At 51.2% G+C, this 14,465-nt stretch overlaps 1 protein-coding gene across 1 annotated transcript; it reads left to right on the top strand.

Annotated features, from left to right (window-relative positions):
• Window positions 1-1,498: 1,498 nt before the first annotated feature.
• Window positions 1,499-14,102, top strand: LOC120536162. The gene is made up of 7 exons (XM_039764490.1): window positions 1,499-1,688; window positions 6,344-6,682; window positions 6,878-7,189; window positions 9,428-9,697; window positions 9,983-10,075; window positions 12,183-12,545; window positions 13,516-14,102. The coding sequence occupies exons 1-6, from the start codon at window positions 1,634-1,636 to the stop codon at window positions 12,533-12,535; spliced, it is 1,422 nt and encodes a 473-aa protein (XP_039620424.1). The 5' UTR covers window positions 1,499-1,633; the 3' UTR covers window positions 12,536-12,545; window positions 13,516-14,102.
• Window positions 14,103-14,465: the final 363 nt, after the last annotated feature.

The following is a 14,465-nucleotide window of genomic DNA, read 5'->3' on the forward strand; positions in this document are numbered from 1 at the left end:
AGGAGCAACACAGCAAACTTCTTCTGTCGAGAACGTCCATTGACGTGACTGGCACCATACAGCAGGCGGAATCAACGGCCAACGCCGGTGTGAGGGTCTTAATCCTGCGGCCTCTGCTGCCATCTAGTGGACAAAACTAAACAATACTGGAGCTCCGCCCCATAAACATGTCATCCAAATGGCCGTCGTCCTGTGTGTGCTGTGTGTCACAGAGACTGCGACGGTAGTGACTGACAGCATCGCTATACCTAAGTCTGTATCTCTGCACCTTGGAGCCACAAGTAGGCGGAGTCGACTCCAACAGAGTCCAACTGCAGACATCGAGAGCTCCGCCCAGCTGCACCATCATGAGGTTAGGCTTGTGGGAGGAGGAGGAGGAGGAGGAGTTTATCTGGCCAAAATAATGTAAATTGGCTCCGCCCACTTTCAGCTCCAGGCTGCGCAGACACTCGGCTCCAGTGGCCAATAGGAGGTCAGGCCGCCAAATACAAAAGGAGACGGAAATGCAGTGATGGCCGGGAAAGAGGGAATCAAAGGGATTACCGATGACGATGATGTCACCTGCACACCTTTAAAAGTCCCCTCTTCTGGCCGACTTGCCACCCTCCCTTTCACCTGCCTGTTTAACCTGTTGGCATTCTGCACAGTTCAGTTTTCAGATGCACACAGTAACTGCTGACCATAAGCTGACCGGACCATCACATCACCTCTCGTGTGTCCCCCATTAGCTCAGAGCTTCCGCCGTGTCCATTGAGGGCCTCGGTCACCCATCTGAGGTAAAATAACGTGATGTCGAGGAAATTCACATGCCACAGTGGCACAGCTTCAAGATCCCAAAGGTGTGCCAGTTAGGCTGACTGGTGGCACTGCCACGGCTGAGACTCATTACAACATGGTGTGATATGGCAGAGTTTCACAAGCACCGGGTCGTCTGGGTCACGGGCGCCACTAGTGGCTTGTGAATTTTAATGGTATGCGATGACGGGAGGTCACGACTTCCTTACAAGCCACCGAGGGGGTCCGAGCAGCACTGTGCTATGGTATGGTAAGGCATGCTGTGTGGCACTGTCCCCTCTGGATCGAGCCATTGTTCGTGGCATCTTCAATGTTCATTTGTGTCATTTTTGTTTGTCTTATCTGTTAATTGTGTTCTAAGCAGTCACTATGCAGTTTCTGTGTGTGTTTTGGGGGTCTCTTATGTTCCAAGAAGCGAGACCACCCGTCCGTCACTGTTAAAGGCCCACCTCGGCCCTACAAAAGGAAGCTGGGAATTGAAGTCCAGGGCGGTTCATTCTGCTCTGATGAACTGACCAAAGTAGTGCCAGACCTCCAAAAACAGCGGGTCCGAATCCCACCAGCCCGTCTAGAGGAGGAGCGTGAGATGCCAGCCAATGGAATCAAAGCTCAGTTGCCTCTTCATGGGCCGCCTCTGGACAGGAGGACTGGCACCACCTCAGTCAGTTTGCGCTCTTGTCATTCCTGTCATCTCTGTGGCTCTGCTGTGGCTTTGCTGCGGTGCCCGCACTCTGATCTTGGCGCTCATCTCGCTGCCTTTGCCTTCTCCTCCCGAGCGTCAGTTCTCAGAATCAGTCAGGCAGGCAGACAGACAGACAGTCACCTCTCCGTCGACACGATGGACGCTCCGCTCGCCCTGCTCGCTCTTCTTCTTCTCGTCCTCCTGGTCTCCGGTAAGTGACGTCCCTGTTTGTGTTGTGACTCGTCTTCTTTGTTTTTTGTCCACCCTTCTTATCGTTGTTTCTGCTCCTTTGTTCTCCTTCACTCGATTTCTTCCTCGTTTTCATGTTCTTCTTCACTCGTTCCCGGCTCCTCCTCAGCATGGTGTCATTCTACGTGTGACTTCTTTTGATCTTTCTTCTCCCCTTCTCGGTGACATCCCTTGTCTGCTCCACTCGTAGTTTCTGTTTGTGACTCGGACTCTCACTCTCCAGAGTGCCGTTTATTTCTGTATGGCGCCCTTCGCTGGTACATCACTGGTGAACTTCACAAGTGGCTCGCCGCCTGAGGACACTTAGACTGACTTTTAGATGTTTAAAGGGACAGCAAACACAGTCGTTTGAAACTGAGGGGCAGAACTGCAAATTGGCGCCCTGTCTGTGGGTCACCTGTCCTTGTATTTTTTTGCATTCGTTCTGTCGGTGCCACCTGCCGAATGAGACCAGTGGGCAGAGGGACTTGACCGTCACCGCCGTGCTGACCCCTGCTGGTCATGGCGAGACGCACACACCGTACCTGAGCTGTCAGCGCTGCCTGACCTCTGGGCTTTCTGTCCCAGGCGGTGAGGACAGTGTGACGCTGTGACATTCTGCTGCTGAGCTGAATGACGATGACAAAATGGCGAGGGCTCATTTACGCAAAGGCAGAGCTCCCCAGCACTCCTGGGCACAAGCAGGTGCCAGTCCTACACAGGGCACCGTCCCTCGGTCACATCGGCCAGTCTCTGGTGCTACCATGAGCTTGGCTGGAGGACCCCCAGGGAAGAAAACAAAAAGCAAACCACACTTCGCGTCTCTCCTGTGCCCCCAAACTATGACACTTGTTGATGTTGTTGTTGTTCTGCTATGAATTTCCAAAGATGTCCTCACACTGGCGCCACGTTGACGTCTCCTTTTAGGGGGCATCACTCTGACCCGCAGCTTTCACAGAGGGTCTTAAGGACAGGAGCAGAGCGGGGAGCTCGTTGGTGTGGGGTTTTCATTTTCTTCTGAAACAATACGTCAATGAGACCCCCGGCGGCGCTCGGAGGGGACGAGAGGAGAGCGTTTGTGTCGTGCTGTGGACAGAAGTCCTGTGTGCTCTGTGTTAACGGCCATGGCGTCCATCTTGGTGACTAAAGGTAGTGATGACCACTCATGAGCCGGCGTGGCGTCCTTCATCTTTCTCCTGGCTGGGGTTCACACTTGTAGCCTCCAGTTTCATGTCATTTATCGAGATTTCTTCTGTACGTTTATCGCTGCGTTCGTGGATAAGAGAATGCCGCCTTGATGAAGTCCCTTGTGTCTTGTGGGCGGGGCCAGCGGCCAATCCACTCCCAGAGTTCCCGGCGGTTGATTGAGAATGTGCTGCGGAGTCGAGGGTCTCTTCGGTTTTCGTGCCTTGTGCTTTGACATCGACTTTGGGACGTTGTCTGCTGTGTATGTCATTGCCTTGCTGGCAGTCCCTTTGTGTTCTTGCACAGCCTTTAGTGAAGATCAGCCTTTTATTGTGATGAAGATTTTTCTCGGCCCCTTTGGTTTCTAGTCGGGGTTTCGGCAGTGATTTCCCCCCTTTAGTGTTTTTCAACTTGTGCTTTTGGGACCCCCTCAGTTCACAACAATTCAGTTACATTTAAAGACCGCGTGATGTGGTGAACTGGCTGTGCTCCCCGTGTCAGACCCCAGAGCGCCGTCTATTGGACAGAATGTGTAACGCATGTCGAAGTAAAATGCATTCCAACAGATGGTGCATCAGAAACATTTGTAGCAATAAAACGCATTACTAGAAACGTTTGTGATGAGCCATCTGTTGGAATGACAGAGACATAGCAAGCAGGTGGGCACTTGGCCTTTCGTGTTTCTCATATTGGGGGCACACTAAGTCGTCTACGAGATTGGAATCCTGGCTTTACAAATCCAAGGCCTTTCTAACACGACTGGATGATGGCCATATGGGTGTCCTCCAAGGGTGGGCTGCAGTTCCAAATCTCTGGCCTTCCACTCTTCCACGCCAGCTAGTGAGTTCCCACTTGGATAGACTCGGACCCCTGAGCGGCCGGCTCTCCTGTCACCTTCCACTCTGCACTCTCAGGGGATTTGGCAACTGCACCCTGGTGTGGGTAACAAGACAGAAAGCTGCTATAAGGGTAGAGGTGTTGTAGCCATTGGAGTGGTTCAGTTGTCTGACCCCCAGGCCGACATCCCCCACCGGAGCCCCCGGCAACAACTTGTGCCTTTATTTCTTAAAGTGCATCCCTGCCACGCAGGCCTGATGCTCCCACTTAAAATAATCAGAAGTAACATCTTGAATTTGTGAGGCCTTCTCAGGGTCAGTGTTTGAAAAAACACAGGAAGGGGGGCCCTGGAGTTTCACCGGGGGTCCGGTGCAAGATTACAAAGCTGGAAAAGTCCAAATTAGTGAAGAATACGGGACGTTGATTAGAAACATCATGAGGCAGAATCACATGACAAGCCAGGAGAGCTGCGTCACATCTTGGAGATGTTAATTCAGTTCAAGTTGAAAGTCTCCCCCTCTGATGGGGGGTCCGCAGACCACTAGATTACTAATAAAAATCAAAAGGAACCTGAAATTCACAATCACTGACCGTGAATTGGTGTAAAACGACCACCTGAGGCTCTTAGAGGGCGAGGACCACCGGTAGACCCCAACTGTGTGTTGACTGACATGATCAGCAACCTCAAAATGTCATGAAGCGACACTCCACAGGCTGATATTACTGACCCCATTTGGTGAACTTTCACCTGTCATGTGCCATTAGGGGGTCAACCCCAGGGGGTCGGTTGATCTTCAAGTCCTTCTGGTCAACTTTTGGTCATTAAGGGGGTCGTTTCCTGTACAAAAGATGGTCTAAAATGGTCTAAAATGACTCAAAGGCCAAAAACAGGGGGAGACTCCAAAAAGCTTGACATCTTGCGCAGTCAGACTTCAAGATGAGCGGGTGTCATATGTGGGGGTTCTGAGTCGGGGGGCCGATGGCCCACCAGCACTGAAGGGATTTCAAAGGTTCTCACAGCAAATAAGCCTGAGAGTGCAGAAGCAAAGAACGCAATGCCACGCTGAGGTCAGTGGCACCAGAAACTTTAGGGCATCGATCGGCGAGATAAGGAACTGGACATTGAGTCAAAGACGGGGGAGAAACGAGATTGTGAAGGGAGAGACGACGTCCCTGCTGCTCGACCAAAGTCCAATGTCCAAATGGACGTCATGGGGATGAAAAGAAGGGCTATGGTGGAGCAGCTGGAGAGCGGAGGGGCCAGGGGGACATCACCTGTAGTCTGAAAAGAGGCTGACGTGTCCCCATTTAATGTCCCTGATGTCCTGCCTTTTCTCCACTTTTGGAACTTCCTCTGCCTGATGACACTGTGCCTTTATTTGATTGATTAATCTGGTGATGTCACTGGAAGATGTCACTCTGTCCGTATTGTCATCGAGCTCCTCCACACCACACACAGCAGTCCAGTCGACCACAAAGTTCAGAGCATCAGTCAGTTTGGAAAAGACCACCGTGAAGCTGACAGGTGTCAAGGCCTACTGTGACGTGCGGAGAGGCCATGGCGCAGAATATGATGACGGACACCAAAGAGGAAGAGGAGGAAACAGAAGAGGCGCTTCACTTAGCTCAGAAGAAGGGCCGCTCTCACAAATGGCGCAGCAGTCCAGCTTACCACATGTAGTGGCTAATATGGGGGGGCTAGAAGACCACATTCAAAGCTGCCACTCCTCTGATGCCTGGCATGTCTTTATCGTCTTCCTCTCTAATGTCTCCAAGCTCATCAGGCAGCATGTTTGGTGCTAAAGGCTCTGGAGTTTTGCTTCTCCAAACCCCCCAATGACTGACCAAGGGGGCTCAGTCTGCACTATTCCCTCCATTTTATTGGTCCATTAAAGCACATGAGACAGGTGTGTTCCTCACATGGGGTGGTCCAAGGCCCTGTCCTGGCATCATGACTCCACTGTCCTCCTCCTGTGCTGTCAGCAAATGACCAGAAGCAGGAAGACCTCGGCATCAGCCATGACTACTCTCAAACAAAAAGGAGAGAAGGTGCCAGTGAAACAGCAAGAGCCTCCTACCCCTGATGCCAATTTAATGCCACTGAAGTAATTTGAGCTCAGTAGGACGCCCACAGCTGGCACAATATCCTTTCACGCCCAGATATTCATAGCCACGTACCAAGATGGACTCCTACTAGACTGGTCACTGGGCCACCGGTGAGTCCATCCCATTGGTGGACATCTGCTCTGATGGTCTTCGGGGGGCCTGGTCAGCTCTCCTCACAAACACAAATGGCTGAGGTGTGGCGTTTCCTTCAGTAAGGACCCGCTTGTGCCCGGTGTCCACGATGACAGTCTGGTGACCCTCTTTTGACACGTGTGGCCATCGGTCATCTGTCTCGTTGTTTCTTGTCCGGTGTCACTATGATGAGTCGGCTCATTTACAGGCCTGTGTCCACTCAGGGCCAAGTCCAGTCCCGCCTTGGTCACCTCTTTCTGTTTTTGTGTCTCTCCTTTCCTAGTGGGAGTCTTCCTTCTCATTGCATTCAACGTGTGGTGTCCGCCGTGTCCACTACGAATGTCCCGTTTCTGATCAGCACGTCTCGTCTCTTTTCAGCTGCAGAGGCTCATCTGACAGTCTGGACGTCACAGGCTCATCCCGCGGCTCTGCTGTGGTCAGACATTCACCTGCAATGTTCCTTTACCGTGACGCCCGGGCCCATCGACCCAAGCAGGCTGAAGGTCACTTGGACACACCGTGGACTGTCCATAGCAAAGTACAATGACAGAACGGTGACCACGAGACCAAACGTGATGCTGGACGGTCACGCAGTGGAGCGCGGAGACGTGTCGGTGATCATCAGCAAGATCTACTCTGAGAATGAGGGGCTGCATAGGTGTGAAGTGGAATATGAAGGAGAGAAAGGAGAGGTGGACATGATTGTCACTGTCACAAGTAAGCTAAGCAATGAGATGGCCTGCACATGACCTTGTCCAGCCGAGAGTGGACAGTGATGGTTCTGTCTGACTGCAATGAGCTGTAAATGTGAGGCACACGACTGCCTTGTAGAGCTCTCCTCCAGAGGGTGAGACCCTGAGCTGAGTGACCAGTCTTTTGTTCTCACTGACCGCCTGTCCTTTTGTTTTTTAGTGGATCCTCAGGTGCACTTCATCCTGAAAGCAGACGACCAAATCTCACAGGTGAATCTGACCTGCCTTGCCTCAAGTTACTTCCCACCTAACATCACTCTTATCATCAAGAGGAATGGTGACATCTTAAAGACTGAGAGGGTGACATCGAATGAAAGTCCCTCCAGCTGGAGTCTGGCCAAAGGGACCTCCAATGCAGAGAGTGTCTACGCCGTTGATGTGACGGCCATCAGGGACAGTGACGCGCTGTTCACCTGTGAAGTGACACATGAGACCGCCGACAAGCCAATCGTAAGAGACTTGATTAAGCTAGGTGAGGGAGACTTTGAATTGCGTCATAGTGCCCCCTACTGACTGAGGGGTGGGTACGGGGTGGGTACGGGTGGGTACGTGATTCAGTCGTTTGTTATTAAAAGGGGAGACGTGTGAGGAAGTGGCCATCAGGTACAGAATGAAGAGGAAGATGACGAGACGCTGAGCTGGTGTGCCCCACTAGTCGTCTGTCACCGTGTGCGCTGGATGTTTGGGTGGGACGGCGAGGTCAAAGTTCAAGAGACAGCAGGTCAGCTGGGAGTGTGGACAGGCAGAGGTGGTCAGTGAAGGCAGGGGAGCCATTTAAAGGGCAGTCTAAAATGAAAAGTTTAATAAAAATCAAAAGGAGTGCAAAGAGCAACGTCAGGTGTACAATTAGGACTTCGAAAGAAGAAGAAGAAACAAAGAGCCAACGGTCGGTGCCAGGCGGCATAACCTCCAAATGGAGTGGTGGGGGTGTGGCAACAACAACAACAACAACAACAACATTTATTTATATAGCACATTTTCATACCAACAGTAGCTCAAAGTGCTTAAAGTGCCTAAGTGGCACATGACGCGTCCAGCCAATTGGCGTCTCCATCGCCAGGCGCTCCTTCCTGAAGCTGTCGCCTCACAGGCCTTCTAGGTGCTGATTTCTGGGGGTGTGTGGCGAATGATGCCAAGCCCCTTGTACCCCATCGCGTTTCCTGCCCAAGTCGCAGCCACAGAGGGTAAGCAGAGAGAACTGAAGATGTCTGCCCAACTCCCTGGAGTTCTTGACCTGTGCAATGCAAGTCCTTTTGGATGTCGGACTTCTTGGAGGAGCCCCCCCTAGCCAGCTGAACTGGAGGACGAGGAGGAGGAGATGGCCGGCCTGCGTTGTCACAGAGGATCGGTGGACCTGGCCCAGGTGTCCTTCAGGGAGGTAGTGGGCTCCCCTAATGACCATCGAGGTCCCAAACGACGTCTTCCAGGCAGGGGCTGATGGTATCTGCTGCCGTGGTCCCTTCTTGAGAGCTCCACCCCACAAAGATCGAGGCGTGGAGACAGGAGATAAATAATAAGAAGCAAACAAATTCAATCTGCCAAAATGGTGAGTCAGAATGGGTCAAAATGGCAAATCCATACACGCCAAGGAAAAGCCTTTCAAGGTCCTCCACGCAGACCCCCGTTTAGTCTCCGTTAGTAAGTCTTACGCACTTTTGTACGTCTGCTGAACCTGCGGGCACAAAGCAGGAACGCCTGCCTGTCTGAACCTTTGGCCTCACCCTCTGCCAGTCATAAATGCCAATGCCGATTCTTGTTGTTCTGTCTTTGTGGTGATTCTGACCTTGGGCCAAACTTTGCCGACTCTTCTTTTCGTCTGTGTGACGTCTGCCTTCGAACCTGTAGAGCCGTCCCTGATTTCAGCCAATAGCACGGTGACTTCTCAAAGACAAATGTCTAAGGGTCCTGATAGACGTGTGCGCTCATCAGGAAGCTGCTCTTCGTCGTCATACAGCCTGCAGGGCACTACTGCCGCATTATGGATAACATCCTGAGCGGTGCCCACCCCCGATGAATACCACTCAGAGAAGAGGACTTCATTTGTTTAGGCCACGCTTTGTTATCGATGCCCTGCTGTCACCGCCGTAGAGACAGACGTCTAGTAACCGATTCATCCTGGACTTTCTGTTTGCTAACATCTTATGGACGTCATTGGAGAGCCTTGTGAGCACCAAAGTGGGTCTGAGGCTCAGTGTATGTGTTGGTGGTCTTCTTAATCCTCATGTTAACCTTCTCTAAGATCTTCCCAAACCCCCTGTGCCCCTCCATGAGATTTATGTCACCATTTTGACCGGTGAAGCGGTGGCCTCATAGTTTCTGTCCGACGTCTGTAAAGTGGCCTCAGGGTTCAAGTTGGTTTGATATTTGTAGGGTGCAGCAGACAGTTGGGGTCACAGATTGTCTCCATGTCTTCCTAAGAAGTCGTTGCTCTGTTCTTCCTCTCGGTGGGCTGCGTGGTCAATAAGCGGTGGGTCAGTCTGTCCTTATTGGGTACAGGACTAAGTCTCAGCTGATTAAACCGAAGTCACCCGATGTCACGGATGTGCGAGTTTATGAGGAGTGTCAGTCGGTCCACCAGCGCCCCCCTGGACAAAGTCACTCAGCACATGTGAAGTGTCCCTCATGGAAGTCACGCAGTCCTGATGGTGGGTTTGCTCTCAGCTCACAAGTGATGTTCTTCTTCAGCTTCTTCCTCCTCTTCTCTTTCCAGAGCCTCCAGTGGTCTCATTGGTGGGCAGTGCAGTGCTGCACAAGAACAGTATGGTGGTCTGCCATGCTGAGAGCGTAACCCAATCAGCAATGATCTTCACGTGGAGGAGAAATGAGGAGGTCATGAAGACAGACACCCCACCAATGCAGTGGACGTACAAAGGCATCTTGTTTGCAGAAAGCTCATATCAGTTCACCCCATCCATTCAAGAGCCCGTGTCCTGTGAGGTGGAGAACGTGGCTGCTGTGTCCGAGAGGAGATACGTCACATGTGAGTACGCCTGAGGGGAGCGCAGTGGGGGCTCCTTCTTAAATGATGGGGGCGCAGAGGAGAAGAAGAAAAGGAGAGAATCCAGTGGGGTGGAAATCTGCTGTTCAAATGACAGGATGGGCCTTCAAACAAAAAAAAAGGTCCGTCCAGTTCGGTCCACTCGTATATAGCGCCTTTCACTTTTGTGGAGCTGAGTCTGTGGGCGACGAGATAAGAGTGAAACTCCCAGTCGTGTTCTAATGTCACTCTGTCACTCTGTCTGTCTCTGTCTCTTCACCTGCGCAGACACCGGCCTGACCCTGGAGGAGGTCATTCGGATACCTGTCACCATCATCATCATCATCTTCCTCACCCTTTTCATTCTGTGGTGGTCCTCAGGTAAGCCCCTCTCTTTCTGTGTTTACTGTGAATGAGTCCATCTGTCAGTCCAGTGGGTCCACTCCATGTCCACCACTCTCTCTGTTCCTTTTGCATTTTTAACTGAGCAAGCAGTCGATGGCCGGCCTCTCAGTTTGGGCTCTTTGTGTTCTTTTATGTATTTGTAAGTGTGTACGAGTGTCACTGGTAACCTGGAAATGACCTATGGGGGTCCTCCTAGGGTCAGTCCTTACTCAGATGGGCTCTGGGATCTGTCACTGAACTAAGAAGGACTGAGTGGACACGTGTGACAGCAGCCTGTGAGTGTCCATAAGGTGACGGTCACCGAGGGCCTGTCGACATGACGTCTGTCCATTCATTGAGGGCTGTGAGGGCAGGCTGGGATCCTTCTTGCCAGTCCTCTGTGACCTCATCCTCTCCATATGGTGACATTCCAGCTGGGTGTCCTCCTTTGTCATGCTGTACAGCAGAATCAAACCAAAGACCCCATTGTGACCCCGAATCTGCTGAATCTCTTCTTGTAAATCCCACAGGCAACCTGTGAATAAAACAACCACTTCATGATCTTGATGACTACACTAAAATTAATAAATATCATCAATCTATCTATCTATCTCTCTAATCCTGCCTACTACACCAAATTCTATCTATCTATCTATCTATCTATCTATCTATCTATCTATCTATCTATCTATCTATCTATCTATTATATAGTGCCTTTCACTCTATCTATCTATCTATCTATCTATCTATCTATCTATCTATCTATCTATCTATCTATCTATCGTATAGTGCCTTTTACATCTATCTATCTATCTATCTATCTATCTATCTATCTATCTATCTATCTATCATATAGTGCCTTTCACATCTATCTATCTATCTATCTATCTATCTATCTATCTATCTATCTATCTATCTATCTATCTATCTATCTATCTATCTATCTATCTGCCTGCCTGTCTTTCCCAGTCTGGTCCCTGTCCCCTCTTACGCTTTGTCCCGTGTCACTTTGTCCTCCCACTTCTCTCACGTCCCGTATTCCTAAATGCCGAGCTCAGCTCCTCTCCTCCTGTCATTTTCTTCCTCCAGATTTCTGCCATCTTAGTCAGGGCTGAGCTCAGGCCACACAACAACAGCAGTGACGCCGCCACCATTTTGTTTTCAAACACAGGAGGTCACTCACACTTCTTTAGAAGATGGCAAAGAAATAATTTTAAGAAACGAAAAACAAATTAAACAGAGATAAAAATAAAAAACATTTAAAAAAAATCAATCTGCACTTGCGCACAATCGATATCTTATTGGTGGAAATGCAGCCCCCCTACCTTCAGTGCCATATGGGGGGCCTCCACAATGAGTACGACGATGAAGTCAGATGTCCCGGAGGAAATCCTGCTGCTATCAAATGGGGGGCCCCTCTTGGACATTCCAGCCCTCATAAATCCCCCTAAGTCTCTCCTCATGGTTCATTGGCTTCACCAAAGGGTCTCATGGACTGTGGTGGCACCCGCTTTCAATGGGTCATCCCAGGCAGCCGCCCGGTGCCTTGATCAGGTGGTGGTGTCACAAAGTGCCACCACACAAGTAAGGTAAAGAAAGCAGAGACAAGTCAAGCAGGGTAAGGATGGCACATTCATGAAGACGCTGATCACACTGAGCAGCTACAGTTTATTTGGAGTTGAGCTAAAACATAAAAACTGGCAGATTAGAAAAGTGGGATTGTGGGAGATTTTAAAAATGGCCTGCGAAGGCCTGATCCTCCATGAGTGGCACTGTTAGGAGTTCACATTAAGTGCGCGTCACACCTTTACATTTTTTGTCAGCCCGCCTGTAGATGTTTCATGGAGGCCAGCAGGGGTGACGCTGACCAGAGTCCTCCTCTCCTGATGGTCACACACGTAAGTAGACGCCAAGGATGTTGAAAGCTTCAGGGTCTCATTGGTCAGATCACTTGAGCAGTCGGTGGCTCCCATTTCTGCCACATTGAGGGGGCTGGTTGAGACCCTCATCCTGACACTGAGCGGCTGTCCACCTTCATGTTTTATTTGACCCGTCACTCCTGATGTCTCCTTAGCTCATCTTCTCCTCTTTCTCTCTGTTTCAGTCGGTCTTTTTCCACTCGTCCCCTTGAAGGTTGACAGTGTACCCCGGGCCCTGCAGTGCACCCTCACAGGCTGGCATCTCCAACTGGTCACTGTGGAGTGGTCTAGAAATGACCAGCAGATCTGTGTGGAGGAGGAGCTTACAGACCTGGAGGATGGCGATGTGGAGACCCTCAGAGACCCACCTGAATACTCCGTGAAGAGACTCCCTCTGAAGGACCTCTGCTGTCTGGATGGGAATGTCCTCAGACTGGAGATGAAGCCCACAACAGAAGAAACTGAGGGGGCCAAGTTCAAGTGTCGGGCCACCCACAGACTGACCAGGAGGAGCCTGGAGTACAGCTTGGAGATATGAGAAGAGGACGGTAAGTGACCACCAGTATGACCAGTCTGGACTAGACCTGAGTGTGTGGGGGTCATCACAGGTCACATCGACAGGCTCCAGGGTTTGACCAGCCAGATGAGAGCAGCAGGTCAGCAGTCTGCTCAATGGTCAGTCCTGTCTGGTCTTACTCTCCAGTGGTCACAGGCTTGTCTTTGATTCACTAAACCCCTCAGCATTCAGCATCACCCCCTTGTTGCTGCCCCATGTCAGGGTAAGAGGCACGATCTGCCATGGTGATTGACTGATGGTGAGCTGGCAGAGTTGGTGAGGTGACGCCAGTGGGCACTGGGGGTGTCCCTGTCTCTCTGGTCTCTTTCACCCCCCTCCATGTTAAGAGTCACGTGACCAGAGGTGTCCTGTCCAGTGGCTGGCAGTCCTGAATGTCCTCGTCTCACCGGTGCAGCTCTTTTGAGGTGTGCATGAAGTCCAGCCTGGCCAGTTAAGTTCAGTCAAAGTGTCCAAGTGGGTTAAGAGGGGAGTCCAGCTGTCCGGGCAGATCTGATCAGAGTGCCCCCTACTGCCAGTCCCTGAAGCCCTGAGCACTCGGTCAGTTTATCAGTCAAAGGCAATGAGAGATGGAAGGAGATGAGTGGACAGGTGCCCGATGACCGGTAAGTGTCACCCATGCCCAGGGTCTCCCTCTGTCCCTTTACTCCTCCCCTCTCTTTTTTATACTTCTCACCTGTGACACAGGTTGTCTCTGCAGGACGCTATATAAACTGGAGTGGCTACAAACAATCGAAATGGTCAGCGCAATGAAGTGCCACCAAGTCGTGATGGCGTCGCTGACTTGGTTTAAAGATGAGTCGGACACAATGAGTCTAACTGGACACCTGGCTTCAGGGTGCCTGAGGGTGTCACTGCCTGGTGTCACAATGTGACTTCTGTCCCTGTGTATGCAGACCCCTCGTCACTGACCTGCTCTCATCTTTGTTTTTTTTTTCTTTCAGAATGGTTGACGCGTCACTCGAGGCCGCAGGACAACACCGTGAGACACCGTGAGACTAACTGCTGTGTCACCAGAACATATCATGACATCTGAGTCATCGTTAACCTGCCTCTGCTGTCCTGTGTGTGAATGGCCACCAGTTATTATTGTGACCAGACTGACCCGCACTGGGGCTGACCGCTGTAGTGACCCTGAGCATCAGTGACCGACACCTGAGTGTGACCGTCCAGTGGGAAGGTGAAGGTGGACTGAGGACCTCAGCCCTAAACGTCCACTGAGTGCTTCACTGCTGCACGTCTCCCTTTGCTCCTTCCCTCCTGTCCCCTCACTTACATGGCGTCTTGATGCTGAAAGATCTCTGCTGTCCTTTGTGCCATCAAAGATGTCATAGAAACACAAACGCCTTCCAAGGCAGGGTCTGGCGGTCCCTCACTTTGAAACGTAGGACATTTCGTTTTGCTCTGTGACTTTGCTTTGTAATTCTCCATCATGGACGCCAGCTCCTTGGATCTTCTCCAATATTCCTGCTTTAATAAGCTGTGATGGCCTTGGGTTCAAATGCCTGTTCTGTGTTTGCACGTCCATGTAACCTGCTATATAAAATAAAGCACTGGCTTGACATCATGTCATTATCATGGGGGTCCTCCAACTGGACTGTTGGGCTCAGGACGTGGTAATCGGGGGTCCCATCAGCTAATCGGGTCACTGAGATGTGTAAGTCAGCCACGTCTTGGTCATGTCGTGTCAGTCACGTGAAATGGGACGGTCAGCTCTTCGGCCGCGTTGGGAGTTCAATGCACAAGCCCTGTGATTAAAATGAGCCACCGATGGGGACTTCAATTCCCAGCAGTCAGTGGGAGTGCAGAGGGGCTGATGGGAGATCAGCGTGGAGAGCTAAGGCTCAGCAGCGGACGTCACAATGCAGGACAACGAAACCAGTTGGATTTGGGG

Source organism: Polypterus senegalus, chromosome 10 (genome assembly GCF_016835505.1).
Source record: "Polypterus senegalus isolate Bchr_013 chromosome 10, ASM1683550v1, whole genome shotgun sequence".
Classification (NCBI taxonomy): domain Eukaryota; kingdom Metazoa; phylum Chordata; class Cladistia; order Polypteriformes; family Polypteridae; genus Polypterus; species Polypterus senegalus.